General features: G+C 38.0%; 2 protein-coding genes across 3 annotated transcripts; both read right to left on the bottom strand.

Annotated features, from left to right (window-relative positions):
* Nucleotides 1–1,001: 1,001 nt before the first annotated feature.
* On the bottom strand, nucleotides 1,002–9,965 carry troap (trophinin associated protein). Its single transcript, XM_066671845.1, has 16 exons — nucleotides 9,851–9,965; nucleotides 8,607–8,668; nucleotides 8,207–8,450; nucleotides 7,398–7,932; nucleotides 7,079–7,218; nucleotides 6,770–6,833; nucleotides 6,270–6,409; nucleotides 6,110–6,173; nucleotides 5,832–5,971; nucleotides 4,988–5,036; nucleotides 4,649–4,716; nucleotides 4,194–4,280; nucleotides 3,982–4,092; nucleotides 3,548–3,863; nucleotides 2,704–2,873; nucleotides 1,002–2,253 (listed from the first exon to the last, which is right to left on the bottom strand). The coding sequence occupies exons 2-16, from the start codon at nucleotides 8,660–8,662 to the stop codon at nucleotides 2,185–2,187; spliced, it is 2,253 nt and encodes a 750-aa protein (XP_066527942.1). The 5' UTR covers nucleotides 8,663–8,668; nucleotides 9,851–9,965; the 3' UTR covers nucleotides 1,002–2,184.
* A 1,572-nt stretch (nucleotides 9,966–11,537) lies between these two features.
* phf8 (PHD finger protein 8) lies at nucleotides 11,538–24,770 on the bottom strand. Of its 2 annotated transcripts, none has more exons than XM_066670890.1 (22): nucleotides 24,479–24,770; nucleotides 22,615–22,987; nucleotides 22,430–22,515; nucleotides 21,706–21,829; nucleotides 21,325–21,485; nucleotides 21,065–21,206; nucleotides 20,767–20,953; nucleotides 20,464–20,626; nucleotides 19,925–20,012; nucleotides 18,882–18,988; nucleotides 18,564–18,655; nucleotides 18,212–18,301; nucleotides 17,768–18,076; nucleotides 17,567–17,658; nucleotides 17,296–17,468; nucleotides 17,106–17,191; nucleotides 16,866–16,984; nucleotides 15,945–16,297; nucleotides 15,735–15,830; nucleotides 15,518–15,627; nucleotides 15,039–15,417; nucleotides 11,538–14,482 (listed from the first exon to the last, which is right to left on the bottom strand). In XM_066670890.1, exons 2-22 carry the CDS (start codon nucleotides 22,710–22,712, stop codon nucleotides 14,394–14,396), a joined length of 3,144 nt encoding a protein of 1,047 aa, XP_066526987.1. In that variant the 5' UTR covers nucleotides 22,713–22,987; nucleotides 24,479–24,770; the 3' UTR covers nucleotides 11,538–14,393. The 2 variants fall into 2 exon arrangements, with proteins under 2 accessions (XP_066526987.1, XP_066526988.1); XM_066670891.1 differs by having other exon boundaries at nucleotides 22,615–22,802.
* Nucleotides 24,771–27,669: the final 2,899 nt, after the last annotated feature.

Genomic DNA, 27,669 nt, shown 5'->3' with positions numbered 1-27,669 from the left:
CTGCATAGTGGATACAAAACATCACTCTATGAGATTTCTTGCATTTAAATAAATCAACATAACAGCTCCAGAACAGAGGGAAAGAAAAGAAAAGAAAAAAAAAAACAGCCAGAAAATATCAGTAACATTGATTCTGAAATAAACAAATATACCACAAGCAATATTAAGGTAAAATATTTTTGAGGAAACTCCATGTTTTGTGTGAAACAGCAATCATTTTTGTGATGGGCCTAGAATTCACACAAAATCTTAAAACTCAACTGCTTTTTCTGCAAACAATACAATACAATACAAACTATACAATGTAGCAGATACTCAATATATACACAGATTAGCCATCATTTAAAATGCCCTCATTGTTTTACAAATGTTTTTCATTTTATCACCTTAAAAAAACAGTTGGTGCACTTACAGACTGTACTGTACTTTGTTAATCATACAAAACAGGTATGATTTAGATGGGAGGTTATTCTCAGCGCCGCAGTGACACTGATGTGGTGTTGCTGGTGTTAGTGCGTGTTGTGATGGTAGATGTGGATAAGACACAGTAGTGCTTCTGGTGTTTTTAAGAGTCCACTATGTACTTATTTTTAGACACTCCTGACAGTGGCCACAATACACTGTTGGCTGGATATTTTAAGTTGGTGGACTATTCTTAGTCTAGCAGTGAAACTGATGTTGTTTAAAATCTCCAGGTGCTGTGTCTGTGTGTCCATGCTCTCTAGGTGCCAACAAATAATATTGTTAGGTGGCTTTAATTAATCAATATTAAACTGAACTGACATGGAGATTTTATTGAGATTAGATCTTTCATGCACTGTTTAACAGAATTCATTTTGTTTGAATTATTTTAACATTTTAATTCATCAGAGGTCTTCCACTACAATATCCAACACACATTACCTGAATGTATCATATAGAATTTAAAGTTACAAAAGAGATCAGAGCATGTTTTTTTTTAATATATATACATTTATTCTATAGACAATAAAATTGCAACGACAATCAATAAATCAGCCATTTCACTTTATAGACATGTTCATTTGCCTTCTTTTATGTGCAGCACATATGACATGAGGCCTTTCAGGGAGACATTGATATAACTGTAGTGTTTATTTAAACATGTACAAGTCATCCTGCAAATATGTTAAAAACAGAGAGCACTCCTGTGGAAGACAGATAATCAAGTAAACACCAGTGTATGCAATATTAAGGACTTAGTCTTACATAATTAAAAGGTCCTAACGCTCCACTGGACTTGATGTCTTAGTCCTGCAAAGTTGCAAGAATAATAGTAAAATAGTTTACCACCCACTGACAGGAGGAATTTAACATGAATTAGGTTTTAGTTAAAAAACTACAAATAATACTGTCTGGTAGATTCTAGCACGGAAATCCTGGGTGAATGGTTGGACTTTAATTGGCTCCACATATTCAGCCTGGCATTACCCCAACTGAGTGTTGAATATCTATTTTGTTAATTCAGTCAATTAATTAAACTCTTTGACCGTTGGAAGTAAATGCACAACTACAAGGCACACATTGTTGCGCAGTGTGTTGTTTAGATATAATTGTGTAGTAATTATTGATTTGCTCTGGGCATTCTGACCAATCCAAGATGCTCCAGAAATATATTTGTTGTTGTTTTGATAAACAAAGCATCTGCAAAATCTATTCAGTCTAAAATCATATTGGTCTACAATCTTTAACCATGACGTATCTTAATTGTAAAGAGAGGCAATTAAAGATGGCACAATAACTTTTCTTTTCTGAAACCAATATTGAAGCCGTGAGTAATATCCCAAACCTAATTATAGTGGATTGATTTTGGGATAGATTGTAAAAGTAGTTTATTTTTAAAGTACTTCACTCTAAAAATACCTAGTCAATCAAAGCTCTCCATTTGAGATGAGCATCTCCAAATACAATTGTGCTCAAACTAAAACAGCTTTACTACCCCACACATTTGTTAGTGAATAAGATTTCTTTTGTTGTCCTTCTTTGCTTCCAAGATGTTCTGCTGAAATGACTTCCTAAACAGCAGAGGAATGCCAGAGTGAATACATGGAATAAAATTGAAAAAAAGTGAAATTCTGAGAGACACTGCGGATTGTTTGTAGGTGGATAGGTTTATATTAATATGGATAAAAGACATTTAGTTAAATGCCTGTTTGTGGTCAGCCATTATGACATAATTTCAGAGGGAAGATGGGGACTGAGATTTGGAGATGTCAAACCAATGGGCAGGAAACACTGTGGAGAGAGAAAAAGAGAGAATACCACTGGATTACATTATAGCAGAACTACAAAAGCACTCATCAGAATATCCCAGTGCAAATAGCCAGCTTTGTCAGTTTGCGTTGGCATTGTAATAATCTATAGTTTAAGTAGCTGGCAACAAAAAATAAAAAAGAAGTGTATATTAATTTCCAAAATAATTAAGAACTTTCAGGAGTACACATCGTTATTAGTGATTTTAAATCCAGTAATACGTTTCTAAATTCGAAGATGTGCTTTTTTTCTGTTCAAAGATGACTCTACTAAAATATACAGCTAATAAAAATGTCAACTTTGTTACCCACGAGGTGTGAAAACTGATAAAAAATAAATAAAATAAAAATGACTAATATGGGCATAAGATCTGTTGTATCAGCTCTATTCCCATGAGTACTGGACAGCGATAGAGGGGTTGGAGTCACTCACAGTGGAATCCTGAAAGAGAAGGGTAGAGGCCACAGGGTTGCTACAGCGAGGCATTGCCGGCCACAGCTGCTGGCGCGAAGTGTATGTAGCACATTCGTCATCCAGAAACATCTCCTCCAGGGGTGGTAGACGTTTTCTTAGAGCGTACACTGCTGAGCTGAGGCCAGAAGCTGCCATCATGTATATGAACATGCAAGTGCACATACAAACAAGTTAATGAATAATGGTAAACACTGAGCCATAATCAAAATGTCTACTATAATAGAATATGTAGCACTGCAAATTAAGGAGTGAAATAGATAGAGTGGCAATTTAAGGGAACTATTCAGGATATTTTTCCTGCTTAAATGAGTATTACTTTTTTTCAAATGTATACACAAATAAACTGTCAAGATGTAAATAATGCAATCTGGAGTAGATCGATATTAAGTTACAACTGTTCACTGTGGTGATAGGAACCTGGTGTCTGAAGCATTTAATTCTTCAAAAAACACTCACAGGAAGCTAGTTAGACAGATATGAATACACTGCTTGATTCCTGGTGTATTGTTTTACCACTGTCCTATATAAAGCACTTATGAAAACTTCCCTAAGAATTTTAGATTAACCATGCTTAAAAAAGCAAATGCCTGACACCTGATCATCTGGGAAATTATTTGTAGACATCGCAGCCCCTCATTCATCAATCTGTCATAGTAACACTAAGTGTAGATCAATGCTTTTACACAACCACACATGCACTCGAATAATTTAAGTCATATTGTGTGGACATTTGTTCGATGTGTCAAAGTAAGATAAAACGAGATCCACATAGAATGATAACAGAGAGCTCCGACCAACTCACCTTTCGTCTTACTTAGCGTTCGTTTACAGTCCAAGTTTAATGCACTCTGTGAGCCGCTGGATTGAACTGACTCTGCAGATTCGGTATTGGAGGAGCAGGGCTGCAGATGCTCCCCTCGGGTAGAAATCTGAAGAGGAGGAGTCTGAGCAACTTCTTTAGTCAAGTCAGACCCAAACAGCCGCTGACCGGATGAGAAAACTATTACCGACTGCCTGTGTTGGGCCTGGATAAATGGCTGTCCTGCAGAGACCTTCTCTTTTTCTAAAAGGCAGTGATTTTTCTCAGTGTTCGCTTCTTGCTTCAAATGTTGTTTAACCTAAGAGAAACAAGCAGGAAATACAGAGCAAGAGCAAATAAGATAAATCAGATACTACTGGAATCTGTCACTTAGCAACAAAATAAACATATATAAAAATCAATAGAATGCCACTTACAGTTTGCTGATGCTCCTGTGATGAACCTGATGTAGCTTCATCTCCTTCTTCCATTTGCTCACTCTCCTCCTTCTCTGGTTCCTCTTGAAATAGCCTCAGAACCACATCCTCCTGTCACAGATTCACATTTCCACATCAACAAGTTTTAATGCCATTTAACTTCCTTCACAGAATAAAGAAATTCAGAAGTGTACAGCTCTGATAACTCTTACTTCCTGCTGAGCAGAGCTGTCTGTGCAGGAGGCTTGAGTTTCACTTAATGCAGAAGAGGCAGTCTTACGTGCAGATATCAGTCTTCGCTATAAAACAAAAACAATATTATAAATAAAAATAACAAGAAACAAGCATTTATTTTTTTATATTATATTTATATTATTGTAAATAATGCAATCAAAGTGAAGTTAGTTCTTTCTTTTTGTAGAATGCCCGACAACACGTGTTAACCAATAATATTCCCATCCAAATGGTATGCAGAACAGTCAGTGAGAATACGGAACTAGTTTTCCATCAAAGACTCTGATGTCAACTCCTCATCACAAGGTCTGAAGATGATAGGTGACTCATCTGTATTTTTAGGGAAAATTGTGTGATGTCATCTTTGATGTTTGGTAAGCTGTCCCCTTGAATCTACAGGCATCCAAATAGACTTCAACAGCAGAGCACTAACCAGAGACTGTGACTGGCTGCAAGGAACCCGCTGTGGTGTCCATTTTGTGTTTGGAGTTCGGCTGGCACCTGCATCACAGGAGGAATAAATCACAAAAAACAAAGAACTTGAACCCACACACTAAGAAGCATAAATTAAAAGTGCTACTGTTGGTATACAAGCTCGTCCTAAAAGTAACACTGAGAGCAAATCTAAGTCTAGAATATTCCACTCATCATGCAGGCTACAACACATTGTTCTCTGACTATCAGGGTTTGTTAATAACTGAATCATGCAGTACAGAGTGAAAATTTCAGCAACTAATAAACAGTGTCCTCTGAGTGGACAGAAATGTCTCACCAGTTTGTGTTGCCTCTGCTCCAGCTTTCTTAAGTGGGACCCTTTGAGCCTAACAAAAAAAAAAGGAAATTTCTTCAATTTCAGTGGAAGTCAATGTATCAACAATAGTATTCCAAGTGATTTTGGAGCATTTTTAATTGGTCCATTCATCATGACATTTTCACACAAAAAATGAAGGACAACGGCTGTGTTCAGATTATTTAGCAAACCAAATTTAGACAAAAATGGAGGTGCAACTTTTACTTTGATCACTGATAGTAGATTTCATAGGTGGCTTCTGACACATAAGTAATGGTACACTGAATAGCTAAAAACAGTGGAAGGACCATCCATCCATTATCTGTAACTGCTTATCCAATTCAGGGTCGCGGTGGGTCCAGAGCCTACCTGGAATCATTGGGTGCAAGGCGGGATTACACCCTGGAGGGGGCGCTAGTCCTTCTCAGGGCAACACACTCACACCTACGGACACTATTTGAGTCACCAATCCACCTACCAACGTGTGTTTTTGGACTGTGGGAGGAAACCGGAGCAACCGGAGGAAACCCACGTGGACACAGGGAGAACACACCACACTCCTCACAGACAGTCACCCGGAGGAAACCCACGCAGACACAGAGAAAACACACCACACTCCTCACAGACAGTCACCCAGAGTGGGACTCAAACCCACAACCTCCAGGTCCCTGGAGCTGTGTGACTGCAACACTACCTGCTGCATCACCGTGCCGCCCCCAGTGGAAGGACCGTTCTTTATATTTTAACTTTGAGAATTGTTTATGAATCAGTCAGACCTGAATCTGAAGGTCAAGGCAAAATAGCAATGAATCTACAGTGAACTCACAGAATAAATGGAGTTTCCTCTCCCTGAGGGGCAGGTAGACACTCTGGGTGTTGCTCCAACAGGACCATTGGCTTTAATACCCTCATTCAGTAGAATATTACGGAGGGCTGAAGGGTCAGGAGAAAATGGTACAGCATTCCCTGGACCAGACAAAAAAAAACCCTCAAATGTTAAGTCTAAGAAAATTCATGTCTCCTTTTACTGAAATTCCCCCCAATGCCCAGTCAGTACTATTGTGACATGAAAGATCACACACACACACAACTGAGAAAACATACCAGTACGTCCTGGCACCGTTGTAGCTGCTTCTGTTGGAGGTTTCTTAATAGGTACTCGTTGAGCCTTTCGGAAATAAAAAACAACCCATGTAAGTAAATTCCCTTTTAAATCCAAAAATGACTAATCACAAAAAGCTGTTAACTTAAAAAGTGCACTCACTGAGAAGACAGATGTTTTTCTCCCTGCGGGGCAGGTAGACACTCTGGGTGTTGCTCCAACAGGACCAATGGCTTTAATACCCTCATTCATGAGAATATTACGGAGGGCTGAAGGGTCAGGTGAAAATGGTACAGCATTCCCTAAAACACACATACTGATGTTAAATGCATAATAAACAATGCATTTATATTGCTTATATTTATTTATTCATTCAGGCAGGAACACACCCTGGAGGGGGCGCCAGTCCTTCACAGGGTGACACACATTCACTCACACCTTGGGACACTCGAGTATCCAATCCACCTACCAACATGTGTTTTTGGACTGCGGGAGGAAACCCACACAGACACGGGGAGAACACACAAAACTCCACACAGACAGTCACCTGGAGTGGGAACCAACAGCCTCCAGGTCCCTGGAGCTGTGTCACTGTGCTTGGCTTAAATCAGTAATCAATAGTAAGTCACACAGTGATATGAAGAAAATAAAACAAGATATACCAGCAGGTCCTGGCTCTGATGTAGCAGCATCTGTTTGGAACTTCTTAACAGGTATTCGCTGAGCCTTTCAAAAACAAGTAGCAGCACATTTTGTTTTTTCAAAAATAAATTTTAAAATGTTCCATATCATGGACATCCAATTACTTTATGAATGAGACATAAACCTGGCCAGCATATCAGGACATTTGAAATGTAAATGACAAAGAGGTGTGGGGAATGATTATGTATAAATGAATGAAAGTCCTTGGCACATAAAAGCCCTTAAATTGTTATTATTTAGGTTGTTTATGTTGGTTTAAGTGAACTCACTGAGTTAACAGGAGTTCCTCTCCCTGAGGGGCAGCCAGATATGTGGGGTGTTGGTCCAGAAGAACCAGACTTTTTAACAGTCTCATTCTGCAGAGTACTACAGACTGCTGGAGGATCAGGGGAAAATGATACAGCACTCCCTAGAAAACATCAGGACATGTTACAGCAATGCTAAATACAAACAGAAAGAAATGCTAAAGAATAGAACACCACACATTTTCTAGGTAAAAATAAATCCTTTTGCTGAATTGGGATGAAGTCATATCAGTAACTAACACCGTCTACATGTAATTAAATAATATATTAGAGCTCTACTTACCTGCTGCGGTAGTACAATTAGAAGATAGAAGTGTCTGAATACAGCTCTTGGCCTTTGGTTGATAAACAGCATGCTCCTCTACTCCACCAGTTCTAAAGGAATGAATCTGATCCTTGTTAAGCTTTGCATGGGCAAGTGTGATGCTACCCAGCTGTGTGCTCAAGTCTTTTTGAATGGAAAAACCTACTTCATTAGAGGTGTCTTTCTCTATGTGTGGCCCAGACTGTGTGCTATTAAGTTTAGACTTTCCACCTGTGTGACACTTCAGGCTTAAAGGGAAAGTTTTTTTATTGTCTGTAAGATCCACGTGTGCATTCCCTAGAGCAGTATTTCGAGTAAGTGTTTTTGTCCTTTGCTGAGTGCACTGTTGAGCACTCAGTGTTTTGGATGGTATCTGTTGAGTAAGGAGATTCAAGGGCACTCCAGACCTTGCCCGTCCAGAATCAGCTTCATTGCTCTTCTGGCTGCGGGGCCGAGACTTGGAAAAATTGAAAGGAACAGGCTTTGTACAGGTTTTCCTCTTCTGAGCCTTTCCCTGTAGTGGTAATACATTAAATTAAAGCTTTAAAGAACGTGGGTTTTTGTTTTTTGAACTAGTTTCAATATGCAGATGATTTAGCATTCAAACATTAACAAATGATTAAATAAATTTCAAGAAACTCATATGAGTAAACATAGTTCCGGACATCCAAATTCAAGGGAAACCATATGTGTTACGTACATTCGTATTCGCTGCTTATACACGTTTGTAACAGCACTGCCCACAATGGTTTATTCACAGGTGTGTCAACACTGACATAATGACCTACCAGCAGTGGCCTCTCTTCCCATCTCTTATGCCCTGGGCTTTGAGATATGTCTGTTAAAACTGGCTGAATGGATTTTTTCAAGACTGGAAGCCTGGTGACGCTCCTCAGTTTATTTACTGCATTTGTGGGCTTAGCAGCTTCATTGGGGTCCTGATTCTCTGACCCTCTTTTGGATGACTGGACAGTGTGGGGTTTTGCCCTCAGACTCTCAGAATCTTTGTGTACTTCTTGATGTTTCAGGAACCTGATAGATAGGTAGACAGATATAAGTTTTAATAAATAGGTTACTGCAGTTTTTACGCCTTTAAGTAATAAAAGTCACCAAAGTGAAACAACTTTGTATCCTACACGTGAAAACTAAATTATAAACATAAGCTGTAAATAAAACCTGTCCATATACCTTGTCTCTTCCCGCTTGTTATTCTGAGGACACAGGGAAGTTGATGAAGATGCCATTTGGGTCTGTAAAAACAAAAACAACAATAAGACTAATGTTGGCTTCTAGTCGAAATTCCAGTTCCATCTTAAAGGCTAAGCACCACTTAATGGACCTCCATGAATATTTCACATTATTGTAGTTACTGACAGATATAAGTATGAATTAAAATGAAAATAGCAGCTTAATTTGCTTTAAAACTGACAATTTTATTAAATTGACGGAAAAACCCGAGCTCGCTACGGAAATTCTTGAACGCAACCGTGACGTCACTGGTGGACAACAGCTGAACAACGCCGCGGTAAAACACCGTTATGACTGACTGTTATGACAGTATCTAGCTAGCTAAATAACCAACATTATTCATGACAATAGCCTAGCAATAAGCTAAACTCAAATGTAGAGGTACCGTTATTCTTGTAAATGTGATCGAACACTTTTAAAATTTATTCCTTGAATTAGTAAGAAATAACATGTTTTCTGACTATCAATAAACACAAGTTAGGAACTCAAATTCCACTGTATTTATTTGTTTGACACTTTCATAGAGCTGATGCTTAGCCTTTAAACTGTGCAGTAGTAGTCGTAGTATTTAAGGTAGAATGGAATTTTCGAATAAGATGCTGGATAATAGTTGACCAACTGCATCACTGTGGTTAATAAATGGCAATAAAATACTAAAAATAAGCAATAAAATGTTCAACCTACAGACAACACATTTCACAGCTTATACTTTTAGTCATGCTTTGATGTAAAAAAAACTGCTCAGAAATGTAGTCAGTGTGTAGTTCCTCCTGTTTGTTTTTATCAGGGCAGGGCGTTTTAAAAGTGCCGTTAGCTTCTGTTATCTAAATTAAAAGTACGGCTTAATCCCAAACGGCTCCGTACTCCCTACATAGTGCACTATGGTAATGTCACTACGCCGTACACACCACGGCTGCGCATTAAGCATCAGAATGGGAGTAAAGTTATTGTATCTCATCGCTGAACATTGAAAGTTTACAACTAGACATCAAGCTCTATTTGAGCGTGGAAACCATTACTTTAATGATCCAACAAAGTAACCAACAGGGAACAGTGAGCAGTTTGAGACACAGCCTAATGTATTGTCACTCTGTGGATATCGACTAATAACCAAATTTCTCATCAGTTCTGTCATAACATCGATTTCAGAGAAGTACACAGCCCTAAATCGCATAAGTACTCACAATATTTTTGGCTGAAGCTCCGTTAAGGCTGCGGACTTCTTCAGCAGATGAGCCCTACTATCCGCTCACTCCGCCGCTTTAGTTTCCGCGGTCTGAAGCAATTTGTAAAAAGCTCTTCTCTCTATTGGCTGACGCACACCTTCTGACTACCAACCGCTGAGCTCGTTCAGAGCTGCCATGGCAACCACGATGCGGCTTTAAATCACGTGACCACGCTCCCTATTTTGGGTCATAACCGCTGCAAGGCGTCACACAAAACTCCCCCCAGTCATAACAATGAGGAATATATGTAATATGTAATACTTATGACTAAATATCTTAAAAAATGATTTAACATCTCATAGTAATGAGAAACTATAATAAAATATAAGTTAATATGAGAATGTGTCTCAAACGTATGATGTAGTAATCTCATAATGATTAGTATATTGTAGCAAAATATTTCATAGCATCTCACACTAACTATCCTGTGTGTAATCATGTCTTCGCTGTCCAATGAAAAACGTGTCTCCAAAAGAACCTCAAGATTCAATGTAAGTAATTTTGGAGCATTTTATTGGTCCATTCATCATGAACTTTTTAGACAATGTGATTGACTATTCATGTGTTCAAATGATGTAGTAAACTAAAAATCTACAAAAATGGAGATACATATTTTTCACTGGACAGGGAAGAAATCATATTATGAGAAAGTATGTCATATATATCACTTAGTAATACATAATATTTCTTAATATCTTAATGCAAGATCATTTTCAGGCATTCGTTTTCTGCAATTCCCATTATAATATGTTTTAATAATAATAATATTAATAATAACAATAATAATAATAATAATGTTATTTGATCAGTGGTGACCCACAGATATTAAGGGAGGGCAGCACGGTGGTGCAGCAGGTAGTGTTGCAGTCACACAGCTCCAGGGACCTGGAGGTTGTGGGTTTGATTCCCGCTCCAGGTGACTGTGTGTGAGGAGTGTGGTGTGTTCTCCCTGTGACTGCGTGGGTTTCCTCCTACAGTCCAAAACACACGTTGGTAGGTGGATTGGCGACTCAAAAGAGTCTGTAGGTGTGAGTGTGTGTTGCCCTGTGAAGGACTGGCGCCCCCTGCAGGGTGTATTCCTGCCTTGCGCCCAATGATTCCAGGTAGGCTCTGGACCCACCGTGACCCTGAACTGGATAAGCGCTTACAGATAATGGATGGATACTAAGGGAAATCTTTATATTCCTCCTGCTATAAACATGGAACCTTCTCCAACTCTTCCATGTGTAAATGTATTACATTTAAATTCTTTTGCAGTTCTGTCAAATATATTCAATCATTCATTTTCTGTTGCTGCTTCAATCTCTTCAGGGTCTCAAAGGGTCCAGAGCCTAGCCAGTGCAAGGCAGGAACACAAGCCAGACAGGGCACCAGTCCATCACAGGGACTGGTGCCATACACTCATACACACCTATGGACACTTTTGCACAGTCAATTCACCTACTAACATGTGTTTTCAGATTGCTGGAGGAAACCCATGCAGACACAGGGAGAACAAACCAGACTCCTCACAGACAGTCACCCCATGCAGGAATTGATCCAAGAACCCCAGTGTGTGACAGTGTGATTAGCTGTTGTGCCACAGTGCCAATAAATGTTTATATAACATACGACAAAGATTCAAGCAATAACATACAATGTTAAAAAATATCCTTTAATTGAGTTTTTTGAAAAATCTGTCCAAACTTTTCAAATTATCAACCAAATAGTGTAGACAACAGCTGGCTAAAACAATGTCAACATGTCTAATTTTCAATATGCAGTGGACTAACGCATGCTTGAAAGTGGTGATACAACTACGTTTGATGTTTAATGTAGTCCATCAACATGATATTAGAGATACAAAATAAACCCTGAGAGGAACTGTGTGAAAACGTGAATAATGTTTTCTAGACAAACGTAACATTAACGGAAACTCTTTAAATGGAAACAACATTACAAAGGTCAAACTAAATACAACTGAGGTGATGACAGAGAAGCAAATAACTAAAATGTCAAATGGAAAGTTTAATTGGTCTTAAAGGGCAGAATAAAAATACAACAAAAAAAATAGTTTTCTCAGTTTGACTGGCTATGACTAAACAGATGTTTGCATGTTTTTTTTTAAAGCACATTAACCTTAATCACATGATTAGAAGTTGTACATGAGGGAGGCCAATTGCAGTAAAGGCCAGGCATTGCACTGGCCCACTCATCAGATTTTCCATTTTATTTTTTTTCATACTAGCCAATGGAGGTGACTCCGAAAAAAAAAAGAAAGAAAGAAAAAATCCCTAATCTTGATTTATCAAGAACATATTCAACTCCTCTAGAATGAACATTATAAAACTAAAATTATATTGACATTACAGTTCATATTGGCGAGGAGGTAAAGCAAAAAGTGTACAGTAATAAACTGGCAAAACTATAGAATACATTAACTTCATTATCACCTTTACCAATGTCATAAAACAGCAACCAAAAAAATAACATATTTACCCTATACAAATAAAAATGTCTAAACATCTTGCTGTTAAACTCTCACACATTTCCCAAAACATTGAGATATTTTTGTACAAGGTTATGTTAAGAAAGATTCAAATGCAACAAACCTTTCCTTTAGCTATAACAAAATTACACCGATTATGTACACTAAACTTTAATATCCCCCTCAATCTTTGTCATGACACTACACTAATTTCCATTTTAGATGTATTATCATTTTACTTAAAAAAAAAAAAGGGAAAGGAAAAAAAAAAAAAAATAATAATAATAATAACACACACACACACCACTCCTGCTGGAAACAGCCAGCAGAAACTACATTTAAACAAATTAATGGAGGCAACCCAGGAAAACAAAGAGCAAGACAACATCAAGACATCCTACTGCCTGCGCTGAGTGACTAAAACATGTATTTACAGAGCGGAACCACAATAATCAGTAGAAATACATTATGAAACTATGGCAGAAACAACACAAAAGCAAACAGTGATGAATGAGTTCTCATTAGAACTTAGAGCATTAGAAGGTGCTGAGGGTAATATTAATTTTCCTGTTCACATTTGATATGAGATCACTCTCAATCAGCTGCAAACAGGTATCAATATTTATAACTGGGTTACTACCTATCAGGTGCACTGACCACAAGGTGAAGAGAGTTCTTGCCGATAAAAGGCATTCACAGTGATATATTTTGTTGGTACTATCAAAATCTATGTGTTAGACATTGCAGGACTGCTTACTAAATTACTTACTGTCCCCTGACCAAAGTGAGTGTATTTTGGACCAGAATTGTAAAATAAAAAAAATATATAAAGATACACAACTACATCAAACGCATGAAACCTCTATTTTCTACAACCGTAGAAGCACGTGTCAATGCCAACCCCAGCAATTTTTGCCAAACAAATCCTAAAGCAAATTGTTTTTCTGAATGTGACTCACCCACTTTTCTTTCACCAGTTTTAACCTTTTTTTTATTTTAATATATTTTTTTAAATTGTGGCATTAAAAGCCAGCATGTGGAGATATTTCACAAGACTCTGCTGAATGCAAGGTGAGAAACAGTATTGCAGCCCCTGAACGTGTTGATATTTGATGATTGTTACATTTTAGACGTAAACAGACAACTGTCAGAACCTTTCAGAAGATAATTCATGTATTTCTAACTTTTTGAATTGCATGAAGTGAAAAAAAAAGTTAAATTTGTTTTAAATATGTAGCCTTACATTCTACTTATTAATAGCCCAATTAAGTTTAGCCTTCATTCCTGTAGTAGTAGTCCCAGTGAATCCAACTATGAATAATGTCGTCAAAGTCAAAAGAATTTGACTGTGGAACAGAGTGAAGCAAGTCATATTTGTTGTATTACACACAAAGGAAAAAGGCTTTAAGTATTGCCTTGTCATATCTCTACAGTTACTTGACTCACTACAAGAAATGCTGCACGCATATTTTAAAAAAAAAACAATTTCCTTTTCTCCAAACGCCACTGTATTATTATAATCCAGGTGATCATCACCTGAAAACTGAACCTCTGTTATTACACAAACAGGGCTTTACAACTAACTGCAATTAAATGTTCAGGTCAAATTTACAATTTTATGAATATACATACCAATTCCGTAATTTTACAGTAATGAAGACTGAAGCCATATCCGCACTATTCCCTTAAGTGCTTTGTAGCTTTTAGTTATTTTACAATATGAAAACTGTATGTAATAACAGAGTAACACAGACAAATCAATGTCTAAAACGTTAAATAAACAAGTAATAAAAAAGCATGCTAAAAAGAGGAGGTACTGAGCTTAAAAAAATGAATAGCACATTTTACATGAAAAAGTCACAATCACAATAGTCAAATCAGTCATGCCGTCCTTCGGTTTCTCACATTCAGTCACACAGAGCCGTCTTTCTCCAATTCTTTTCAGACCACCTGTCTTCTGTAATTGTCCTCCATTCTCTTTTGCCCCGTTTCTCCCACACACAGCATCACTGTCTTTTTTCCCCCAAAGTCCTCTCACAAAAGAAGTTTTCCATTGCGGTGTATTTTCAGAATTTTTCCCAGTCTCTGTTTAGCTGTAGCCAGTCCTTTCTTTGGACGTTTCCCTATGAGGAGACCAAAACAACAGTGAGGTACAGTTTGTAAAGACAATTGACAGGAAAGATCTCTTTGGAATTCTCTGATGACTGAGCAACACTGAAGTTCATGCATGCGATTTAAATGGTGGCAAAATGTTCTCAGAACCAAAAAGCAGAATCCATGAGAAATTAAGTTTTGAAAAGGAGAAGACTACAGTATATTTACAGAATGGAGATGTAAAACTTGCAGGCTTCTGCTGAATTACTGTGACATGTAGAATTCACTGGGTAAGCAGGACTTATTTCCAGCAGCCAATGGCTGACTAGATTCTGCCCTCGCATCAAACAATGACTAGAGCTCTGAAGCAAGGAGCTTATCAAACTGAAAGCGAGACAGTGGAACTCAAAAGTGAGAAGGTTTTGGAACTGCAAGCAAGACTGAAAGAAGCTTAACTGAGAAGTAGTGCGATGAAAAGCACAAATACCTAATAGCTGATTAAATATGGATATGTTCTGTCTACAAACCTCTTTCGGTGTACGCACCTTTGCCATGAACCAATTGAAGAAAAGCATTTGTACATACCTTGTCCTGCTCCAGCAGACCCAGGACTTGCCAACCCGGCAGGAGACGGTGTGGAGGGGGAGTAGCTACTACTGTTTTGGGGTGAAAGAGATGGTCGTCTTGAGGTGAGGAACACCCCTGGGGCCATGGCTGCACTTCCTCTAGGACCACCTGGGCCAAAGGGTCCTGCTGTGTACTCATGGTCCAGCAGACTAGCGGAGTAGACCTCCACTCTCCTCTCTTCTGTGATACAGTCCACTGGAGGTTCAGGGGGCAGTGAGGGGGACAATGGGCTGGAGTCTGCCTGTAGCTGGAGTTGTGATGATGCAGTGTTGGCTTTCTCTTGAGGGATCTTTTGTTTTTTTGTGTATTTTCTCTTGGTTGTGGTCTTCTGCTGCTCCTGATATGGAATAAAAATCAAAATAAAATAACCCAATTCTACCTCGGTAGGCAGCACTGGACACTGAAATTCTGTTTCCTCAAGATGGTATAATGCTCACCTGTTGTGCTAGTTTGGCAGCAGCAGCTGCGAGTCCAGTCTCTACTGATGCCACTCGAACACCCTCCCTCACTGGTCTCTCCTGCTTGGGGAGGGTGGGGGTCACTCGAGCTAGGGTTAAGAAAACCATGACAGAGGTTTGTACAGTGTCAGTTATGAACAACATTAAATGAATACAAAATATGGTAAAAAATGTTTTTGCAGTCATAAGCATTTACCTTTTGGACTCCATGGTGTGTCATCCCAGTTCCGCTTTCTCTTCATTTTAGACTTCATTGTGTGGTCCTCCTCATCTGACTCTAATGAAGGATACACTAAATGAAGAAGAAAAAGCATGAGTGATGGAAATTAACCTCAAACTGCTTACAGAGAATCAACACTGAAGCAAACAACGTTTTATATAAAACAAAACACAATGCTAAACTCACCATACTCAGAGTCTTTAAAACAGGTGCCCAGGGTTTCCTGCTCATCAGGACTCTCCTCATCACTAAGGTGCCTGGCAGGCCTCTTAATGGGTCGTTTGCCAGGCCTTTGTATGGTGGCCTTCTTTTCACCCTTCTTCTGAGCACCACTCACCCAAGCTGCTCTCCTACCTTTTTCATTCATGAGCCTAAGTCCTTCACGCCCTCCACACATTGAGATAGGAGAGGAAGAGGAAGATGAGGAGGAAGAGGAGGAGGAGGAAGAAGAGGACGAGGAGGAGGAGGAAGGGGGATTGGCCATGGAAAGCATACCCTGGATCGCATCTCGAGTACTGGGAGAGGCTGGAGCTTCCTCACTATAAAAAAATAATAATAAAATAAATAAATAAATAAATAAAAATAAAACAATTTAAAAAAATGTAAAAAGAGAGCACTAAAGATTGTCAAATAGCATTAATATATTTCCAAATTTCTGAGCTTTTTCTTATCTAATACTGAATAGAGCTCATAGAGAACAACTCTAGTTGTTCTCTAGTCTAAAACAAGAGAAGTACAAGGTAAGGGGAATACAATGGTTTATCAGAAATTTCTTCAGCAACACATGGATCCTTCCTTGCGAACCTCTCCCAATCAGCCAGCAAGTTATATCCAAGTCAGTGTTACTTGTCACCATGCAAACACGGAAGTTGTTGCTATTAACACTGAAATAATTAAATAGCCAGTTCAAAGTCCTGATCTGAACCTGATAGACAATCTCTGGAAGGTCACTGGTGGCAAAGATATGACTAAGAAACCTATTACAGTTACTGAACTGTGAAAACGCCTGGAATAACAAGCAACTGCTGTTCTCTAATCAGAAAAGCTTATATATTATTCATCCTTAAGCAGTTGAAAAGCAAGAAAACAGCACTGTAACATCTGTACCTGAGGGCTGGGTCCAGGCCAGCCACCTGTTTGCTGGCTTTGAGTAAGTCCAGAATTCCTCCAGCCCCTCCCTTCACTCCCTGAACAGCAAGCATCTCTTCATCTGTGGTATAATCCTCCTGGATTACAAAGAGATACAAGATCATTCCTGACAATATTTGCATTCATTGCAACCATATCACACAGCTGAATACAGTAAAGTGAATTACAAAATAATTGAAGGCTTGAGAAATGTTCTACCTCAATGTCAAAGTCCACCTCCCCTGGTTCTCTAACTCTGTGTGGGTCAGTGCATGGCTTTGCCCGAGGCAATTTCCTAGGAAGACCTGTTGCAGAGCAGTGTTGAATGAGTTCAGTTAAAAATCTATTTATAGTATTATTTTGAATTTTTTTCTAATCAGCATCAAAAATAAAATGGACATTTTCCTACCAGCCAGTTTTTTCTTGCTGTGTACAGCCTGTCGGCGGCGAGGAGGAGGGCTTTCATCAATCTGAAGCTCGTCTTCAGAATCAAAGTCTGACAGAGCTGAACTGCTCGTTAGAGGCTGAAACTGAGCAGGACGCCCGGCTCCATTAGCGCTACTTGTGCGGCCACCCTTCTTCCTGAGACCACAGCAATCATAAAAAAGTTAGAAAGCTAGTCCTGACTCAACAAAGATACATCAGTATTCTAGACATCTACCAAAACGGCGCAATCATACCCTTGTATCTTGCCATTGGTCAGGACCAGTTTGAGCTTGCTTTTATTTACTTTCCCATCAAAGTCTTCGAGACAGGCCCCAGGTAGATACATCTTTTACAAACAAAATTACAAAAAAGTAACAACATTTAGTCTTTTCACCAAATCATATTTTTAAATTCAAGGTGCCAGTGAAAGTAAGTCTTTATATCTGTAACTCTACCTTGCTCTTGCTCTTGGCTTTATTGCCTGGTTGGAATTTCTTGAGGGTGTGTTTTGTATGAATCTCAAGCATATCCAGCTCTCCTGCCTCAGTCTTCATCTCTTTCCCTTTCTGGCCCTTTTTCTTGGGCCCTGGGGGGCCTACACCCCCTCCCCCAGCCAGGTCCTTAGGTTTTGGGCCCCTCTTTTTACCTGGGGGTCTGCCAGAGTTGAGAGGAGAAGTTAATGGGGCTTTAGGATGAGGAGAAGGAAGGCTTTGTGGGCCACCAAAGGGAGTCGCACTTCTGCCAATATTCTGCTGGAAGATATCCTAAAAGGACACAAACATGCAAAACAAATGAGCAACAAACATCGAGCTTATGTTCTACAAGCAAATAGATCGGATATAAAGCTTTTTAAGCACAATGTTTCCCCAAACTCTTGAAGAAAACAAAGGCACATTCACCTCTACAAGTCGTATCTCTTTAGCCAGATCTTTCACCAGCTGCTGGGTCTTTATAGTCTCAGGGATTTCATCCTCATGCTCAGCCAAGGACTGAAAAGACAAATAATGATTAGATGTATTTCACACACATCTCTAGTATATTACATTTTTTTTAAAGCTGAAAACTGTCATTAAGGACATGCTTTAAACCCAGACATTCAGATATTTGTAAAAACACAAGAACAGCAAGAATCAATTTCACACAATTAGGAGAGTAATACCCGAAATGTTCCCCTTTAAAGCAAAATGATTTAAAACACAATTTTGGTTGGATTTACAGTGATTTTAATTGTAGATTATCTTAAAAAAATACCTCTTTCCGGGTCCAGCTACGGAAGGCATTATTAAGAGCCTTGGCTCCATTGACCAGGTAAGAAGCAGGATGCCTGCGATTTTCCCTTAGACCTACAATGAACACAATACTAGGTTTCAATAAAATAGCTTTAACCAGGACTGATGCATTTTAGTTTTTATTGCTGTAGTATAACAAGTAGGGAAATGACAGAAGCTGATAATATACATGATGTGTTTACAATGAGAAACATAGGCCATATAAGAACATTTCAGGTAGTTATCTAAATAGCAATGACATTTCCAAATAAATATTTAACCAGTGGCTGGAAAGTCTTACCTCTGAAGGTGTCAAGGATGTGTTTGCCAACATACCAGCACACTGTCTCAAAATTAGGAAACTTAAACAGGTCTGCTGTGCTGAGTCTCTTCTCTATTTCATAAGCTCTGAAAAAAAAGAATGTATGAATATGAGGAAAATGGAAATAGGAGACTACTCAATGTCCAAAATACTTAGAGTATGGTTCCAAGGCAGTCCAACAGCGCACCTGTATAGTGAGAGCAGGTGGAATACTAAGTAAACATAGCTAGTGAACAGGAACTGATTCTGTGAGAATCAGAAATATCTAGAAGTCAAACCTCAGAGTCAACAGAGTCTACGTTTTCTAACACCTTCTTGCAGCGAACATTTCCACATGTATCACGTATTACTATGATCTGAACCTGCTGTAAGCAGTGGATAACCACATACAGACTCTGTTTATCCATGACTTTGGTGCTGTCCTGGGGAAAACTGCAGCTCTGTGAACCAAAATAGTTCTCTCCCAGTAGGCAGGCTATATACAGTCTTTGAGGCGGGCAGACACAGAGCCAGGAGACATCAGCCAATAGCATTCTCATAGAGAAAAGACTCTGACCAAGCCCCCATAATCCCTCTCATTTCAAAACACAAGCGCGGAAAATCTCGAGCGCAGAAAGAGCCTGAGGGAAAAGAGCTTGGCACGCATAGGAAACTTTAAAGTCGAGAGAGTAAAAAACGAGAATTTTTATTCGAGAATAAAAAAAAAAAGACAATTTAAGAGTGAAATTTCACTCTCAAATTGTCTTTTTTTCAATTTTAAAGTTTCCTATGGGTTTCACTTTTGTGCTCGCAAGAGGGATATTTACACATGCAAATGTTAAAACTTATATTTTCCACTTGCTGTTTTTGTTCCCTCTACTTCTGACATTGATGTGACACCATAAAAATCACCTTAGAGAAGTGTTAAGAAAAAATTCTTAAATGTAGTCCAATTTTACTTAATGTAAATACATAAGATACGGATCATTTAAAAAAGCTGACATTCTGAATTTACTGACTATAAAAAACACAAGATATCTCACCGAAGCTGCATGTCAATGTTGAGGCTGTGAAGGAAATTTCCACCAAACGCCAGGCAGTCAACAGGAGTGAGGACTGCATGGATCCAACCTTGCAAAGGACAAAGTGACCATAGAACAATCAAAGTTCACTACTACTTCTACTCTGGGTTTGAAAATAGCAGCACAAACACAGAGTCATATTTTAAATAGTGCACAGAATGAACTGAAGTGTGTATATACATGTCCCAGATGAGTCTGGATCAAGTATAAAATACTTTGTAAAAGTGCTTATCTTAGGTCATCAGCATCTAAATAAAACCTTATGAATTAAAAAATTGCTAGAAACACAGGAACTGAATAAAACAGAAACCAGAAATTCAGCCAAGTTACAGATGTTTTTTTATATAGAATCATTTAACTATGTATAATCTTAAACAGTTCTCAATAATTGCATTGTCAACAGTACTTTAAACTGCAAACAATGACATGTATGAACGTATGTGAGTAAGTCATTTGCAAGCCTGTTCTGTAAGGTGCATCACATAAATAAAGTTTCATACCAGTAGGGATGAAGAGAGTGTTTCCCTGCTTGACTGAGCATTTATAGCACATGTCTACTTGGTCCCCAAAGAACATCTCGTTTTGATTGGAAGAGGAGCTCCAGCGTTCAAACAGGGCCAGGTTGGCAGGTGTCGGACGGATCAGGTAGAAGATCTTCTCACCCTGAGATAATAACAACAGCATTAGCAAAATTTTAATCATCTTTTCAAAGGAATGCTTCTCATCTAGCTCAATGTTAATACTGAAATTAGGAATGGATTGTAAGCTGCTGTTGCTTTACCATCATTAAATCAAAGTCATACCCGCAAAACATGGTACCACACAGAGGTTCCACCAAAATCAATATGGAAGTCTGTGTAGCTGTCCTTCACTCCCATGAGGCAGTACTTCTGCACGTTTGGCCTCTCAAACACAGACTCCTCTGGCCATAAGTTTTCCACCCAAGAGAGTTTCCTCACAATCTTTGGTGTCTCTACCAGGTTAGACAACCTAAAGGCATATAAATCTTTAAGTGACTTGAAAGTAAATATGTTAAAAGTCAGTAAAAATATCTGTTACATATTTTAGAACTAATTAAACATCAAAAACATCAAATCACACCTAGTATCTGAAAATTCCAGGCTTATCACATTGAGCACTCTGTCTCTGTTGGGGCTATTATAATATGCAACAAAATCCCCAAGTTTCATTTTCAGGTCTGCCTGACGAATCACGTCAATTACATCAATCTCCTTGTCGCTTCCTAGAAAACAAAGCACTTAATTAACATTTCACAAAATGCACATTGGTTAAGATAACTCTCAATGGAAAAATCCATACAGATCCAAGTCTGTACAATGCACATAAGTAAGTGTGTTTACCTATGTAGTGCTCAACATCAGACACACTGAAAGACGATGGAGGCAGGCTCATGCCCAACCCATCTCTCCTCAAGACCAAGACTGGAACACTGAAGGAGCGTTCCTCTAGAAAGTCAACTGTAAGTTGGGCTCCTGTCGGCTTCAGAAGCACCTCATCAGCGCTAAAACCAAAATCAAAAACAAAGAAAACTTAACACATGCTTTTCATCACGTTACTTTTGATAACATCATAAATATAAATTGCTTCTTAAAGGCTCAGAAATTTAAAATAATCCCAAAATAAGATGCCAATGCCAACAAAATATGTGGTGTGCTTCTGAACTGGCTGCAACTCTTAGTAACTTTTTATATGAGACTTTTGATATGGATAAATAAACTTACCTTGGAAAGTTCCGGCTGCGTAACTCTCTAACAAACTGAGGACTCCCAGTCTTCACAGGTCGCCCTAACTCTCGCCCACTTGCTGTGTTATCAATTTGCTTAGAGCTTCCACGACGTTTACGCACTGTAAACAAATGTATGCATTTATACAACAGTAAAATGATCAAGCCAGAAAACTGCTCATCCTATAGTAAAATAATCTACACAACAAAAATAGTATAATAACAAGCTCTTTTTTGAGGATTGTTATTTATGTAATATTATGTGGTACAGTATTCTATCCCTCAGCCTGTCAGCTGTCAAAATTCATACAAATGCATTATACAGCCATTAAGACTAACTTAATAATCCTGACTGCAGGTGTAAGTTATTTACATAGAGACTAAGAAACTGAGATATAATGTTTCTAGTATTAACTTTAACTATCAGGCTTCCTTCTGCAAAAATCTTCCAGCCTACTGTGAAGTTTCTACTCTAAAACACAAGTACAAGATTCTACTCCCACAAGTAACACCCAACTTTAATCTAAGATCATGTGAAGGTTTTTTCATTTCTTTTCTTCCCCACCCAGAACTATAAGATGTCACTCTCAGTACTACTGTGGCACCATGGCTACAGGTGTATAAGCATATTTTCAATAGATGCAAGCAAAGTTTACTTTTTAAATATTCCCTTGAAAACCAATAAATCATAACATACACAGTACAAATCAAGAGGTACTTACTGACAGAGGGGCCATGTGTAACTTGACAGTTAGGGCAGTGATATAGGTCGATGTCTGCTGATTTATCTTCTTCCACTCCAACACAACTATAAGAAAACATTATTAGCGTTAGACCCATTAGGCTATTCTGTGCTTAATTAGGCTGGTGAGGTTAAACCTGTTTGACATTAAAATATCAACCTTACCTTCCATGAAACCAGTCTTGACAAACATCGCATTCAATCATGAACCGTGTGACATCATATGGAAGTCGACATAAGCAGTACACAGGAACAGATGCCATGTTGAAATTGTGGGCAGCTTATTTATGCTCCAGAAGATAACAAGTCCAAATCTGATATCCCTTTAGGCACCACAGTCTACTCAGTTCAAACTGTGGAAAAGTAGAGGGATTCGACTCACTGGTCAGCACTCAGTTACAATAGATAAGTTCTCACTGCAACAAGTTCAACAGTGTAGAAAATGATGGAGGTGGCAAAACCTCTGCTCCTGACAACATCAAGCTTCCGTTTCCACTGACATCAAAATCAGCAGACAGCATATGCCATAATCGGACACCTGTCCAGGGAATGATGGAATAATGAAGGACAGAAAAGTTTGGTTGAGGAACAAAAAGTAAAGTACATTTTAATTAACTGAGACCTACACTACAGTACACACACGAGCAGAATACATTTGCGATCTGTCATCAGTACAGACTGTATCCAGAAATACACAAATCTACTACTTAATTTAACCATATCATGTAAGCAACAAATTATATAGTCAGATCACATACATAACATAAAAAGTCCAACTGGGATATTAAGATCTTTTGTTTGCTTTGCTTCTTCTCTTTCACAAATGCTATATAAAAGCATCTTCCCCCAAACGTTTGCTGGTGTAACATACATTTAAGTTTCTATTTTTTTCTGGTTTAAACATTTATATTTGAACTTATTTTACAATGTGTATTTTAATATATGTCCTGAACAGATTATTCCCTTACATTCCCCTTAATATGTATCAGCAAAATATAAAAACACAATATGTGTAAATCAAAATAATTGTATATATCACTGCATAATTATATAATATTAAACAAAAAACACTGAATATATTTTCCCCTAAATGTATGTTTCTGATAAATGTGCTTCAACTGTACAAATGTATATATATATATATATATATATATATATATATATATATATATATATATTACTAAGAGTAGACAGATAATTACGAACATTTTCACTTTCAAAGCTGCAGTTAAAAGTGATAAAAACAAACTTGCAGGCACTGTATCACCACAGTAAACATTGTCAACACTGGAGGATGAACGCTACCCGTCACTACAGGACTCGTAAAACATAGTCTAGATTTTGAAAACTATATTTCTTTTATTGCTAGGGAATAAACAGTCAACTATATACAGATCTGCCCTCAGCTCCAGAATCCGTATAAACTCAGCACAATAAACACTTGGGACCCAGCTGATTTAAACGGCTTTTATTAGTCAACCTTCCTTTTTTAGCAAAGCTTACCAAACAGCATGGACAAGAATTTTCATATTTATGGTTAATATTAATCAAATAATGTGTTTAAACGTGTAGTGGGGGTTTGGAAATTGTGGTTTAAAACTTCAGCTGTGCAGCGCTTAATCAGTAGCTAACACTAAATACACTGCGCTACGCACTAACACCAGCTCCGTTTCGCTAACGTTTAGTTTAACGGTAATGTTAGAATTAGAGCTACAATAATCATTTTAGACCAACTGTTGTTACAAATTAAATACAGCCATGTTGTTCTTTAGCTTATGCACCGGTTTTACACCCAAAACAACAAACAATGAAATCGAGTTTCCGTTCCACCTTAAAAGGTGCAACAGTTAACGTTAGATTCTGGCGCCTACCTATGCTTTTGGTTATTCCAATTTACCGTTCCACCTTAAATGGAAAGTAAAACATAATGAGTGCTGCAACGTTTAATGCCGAACGCAAAATTGGAATAGGGTTTGTAAGAAAACCTCAGTCTGGTAAACACAAAAGCCGAGGTAAAGTCGAGTCTTACCGAGTTCAGATTGCCGATCGTTTTCCGAGGGCCAGCAGCGTTATTCTGGTTCGAGTCCTTAGGAAAATCCGAGGCTCCGTGAGGCCTAGTTCAGAAACATTAAGCTGCTTTCCGACTGCAGTGTCTCTATTGGCATTGCTTTCTGGTGTTTTTTGCTCACTCGGTAATGTAATCCGGAGAATAATTCACTCAAAAATGACAACAAGAAATATCAGAAAAGGTGTAAAACAACAACTCTGTTGAATTCGCTACATAAACATTGGTGATAGAGCCTCCATGTCCAGCACTTCACCCGAGCAGCGACCACTGTCTGCAGCAAGAGGAACAACTCAGCTCAGTTAAACTCAGGATTAACGGGCCTCTCTCTCAGCTCAATATACATATACACACACAAACACACACACACAGATAAATATCCTATTTTCAATTTTCTATCAGCTCCACGTTCCTAATATATTCTCTTTATAGTTCTATTATTATATTTGTAGTTCTATTAGGTATTATTTAGGTGGTGGTTGATCATTCTCAATACTGCATTGAACTGACACTGACAAGGTGTTGTGCTGTTATGAGTGGATCAGACACAGCAGTGTTCCTGGAGTTTTTAAACCCCTCAGTGTCACTGCTGGACTGAGATAAGCTGCCAACTCAAAATACACATTGGCCAGAAAGTGATGCAGACACAAGGAGAACATGGAAACATACATTTATATATATATATATATATATATATATATATATCACATATATAATAACGCACATATTCAAAATACTAATCAAACAAAATATAACATTGAGTTTCATACACAAAATTAAGTTCTAGACTAGATTTGCAAAACCAATATCTGTTCACTCAAAGTATGAAAATAATTTTAACTGCAGACTGCTTATACTTAGAAACACTAAATTATATAAATGTATATATATATATGATATTTCGCTCAACCTGGGATTAAATAGCAGGCTTGTTAGTCATATCATTCTGAAATATGTGAAACAAGGATTTTTTCAAAAGTATGTAAGTATTTCAAATGTAGGTATTACTCGTTTATTCATTAGACAGGTCATTAAAAAAGTAGAATATCTGGCATTATAATTATGATATATAATAGAATATGATATAAAATATGATATATAATAAATACAATATTTGTATCATGGTTAATTTCTCTTATGATTAAACCTGTCCTCAAATTATGTAGAATATTTATGTTTTCAAGGTTGTATGCCTCAATGGCTGTATGTCAACGTATGTCCAGCAGAGGGAGGTATTTGCAAAACATTGCCGACTGGCACAGACAGTCGGTTCAGGGCAGACAGACATCTGCAAAACAACATCAAGTTTTGCTTTTGTAGAGTCCAGTGACGTTACAAAACGAGGCCTTAGGTCTGTTAATTAAAGCTCACCTAGTGATTTTAAATATTGTCTCGTTTATTTCTCATTGCGCTGTGATAAAGCAGAATTAGAAATGTAACGTGATCAGTGACTCTTTTTAATTGTTGTCTACCAGTCTTTAAATGAAGCATAACCATTATTTATGTAGCTCCTTTTTACAGAGTTTTAAGTTTTCATATTTTAGTTTATATTTGCCCCATGTGTCTTTAAATGATCAGTATGTAGTATGTTTACCTTAAAATTACAGCTTCAAAATCATTGTGATGCTCCACTCACCTGTAATATTGAGAATAGCACCTCTGTTGTCGCTACTGCAGGTTCAGCACTGCAGAATCTGAAAAATGTAACTTTTGAAGCAGGAAAGGACTCTCCACACCTCGCTTCTCCTTTTTAAAGATACTTTATTGAAAATTGTGGTCACATTATATTATCACATTAATTTACAGTTTTACAAAATATACATCCACCTCCCTTTCCCATCCCTTTTGAACTGTAGGGAGGAGGGCGGCACGGTGGCGCAGCAGGTAGTGTCGCAGTCCAGGAGGTTGTGGGTTCAATTCCCGCTCCGGGTGACTGTCTGTGAGGAGTGTGGTGTGTTCTCCCCTTGTCTGCATGGGTGCTCCGGTATCCTCACACATTGGTGGATTGACTGTCTGTGTTGCCCTGTGAAAGACTGGCGCCCCCTCCAGGGTGTATTCCTGCCTTGCACCCAATGATTCCAGGTAGGCTCTGGATCCACCCTGAATTGGATAAGATGGATGGAATGGTAGGGGGAGCCTAAGAGCAAAACAATCAAAATTGTACCTAGTGTTCCTTTAAAGTACACTGTTAGTTATTGAACACAATTGTACCATATTCTATGTATATTAACTGTACATTGTAAGTTGTGGTCTTTCATATACACAATTTACTTTCCAGAATGTATTTTATTTTACACAGTTCTATAATGAAATCTTACACATATCCACCTCTCATTCTGGAGAGGAGAATGTAACGTACCTTTAGGAAACACAACTGGAATTTAAAAACACTGCTGTACCTTTAAAGGTATATTTATACTTTTTGTAACTTTAGGAACAATAATTTACATGTATCATATCTTTTCTCCCCCCTGTGATTGTAGGATTAAACTTGCATTTGTCCTACAGTTGCCTCTTACTCGTCTGAAAGCGATGCATGCTTCTATTTCAAATACATTCATATACATTTGTATCTTTAAAAGCTTAATTTTTAAGATATTCCTCAATTACAAGTATAACTGACAGTGACGGCACTTCTTTTACAGTGGAATGTGTATGGCAGTACCATTAGAGCAACCTGCTGCACACTGCCCTCTTGCCCTTTTAATGACCTGCATCATCTAAAGCTCCTCTCCTGCCTTGAGGTGAGTTGTATGGTATCATACATAATTACATTATATACTAATAGACAGTACCACAACACTGAAAACTGTATGTGCCTTATCAACAGATTTAGATAAATGTAATAATAAATAAATATAATTTTGTCACTTTGTCTTCTCATTTTTCAGATTAGCTTAGTTTTGAAATGTATGATTTAAAAAAACATTGATAGTTGTTCAAAAATCAAACAAAAACAGCAGTTGGAAGCAATCCTCATCTCTCTAAAGGTAGTTGTAGAGGAGGAAAATATTCTGAATGCATAGTATGTTGTTTTAAAGCGTTCTTCTTTCTCCATTCATGAGCTTTTAACACAATGAAAAGAACAGCGTTCTTATTTAAATAGTGTTAAATGAAACAATATTTTATTATGTTGTGTATAATGAAAAGGTTGG

This window comes from Hoplias malabaricus, chromosome 5, assembly GCF_029633855.1.
Source record: "Hoplias malabaricus isolate fHopMal1 chromosome 5, fHopMal1.hap1, whole genome shotgun sequence".
Classification (NCBI taxonomy): domain Eukaryota; kingdom Metazoa; phylum Chordata; class Actinopteri; order Characiformes; family Erythrinidae; genus Hoplias; species Hoplias malabaricus.
This window is presented reverse-complemented; position numbering and strand designations above follow the sequence as displayed.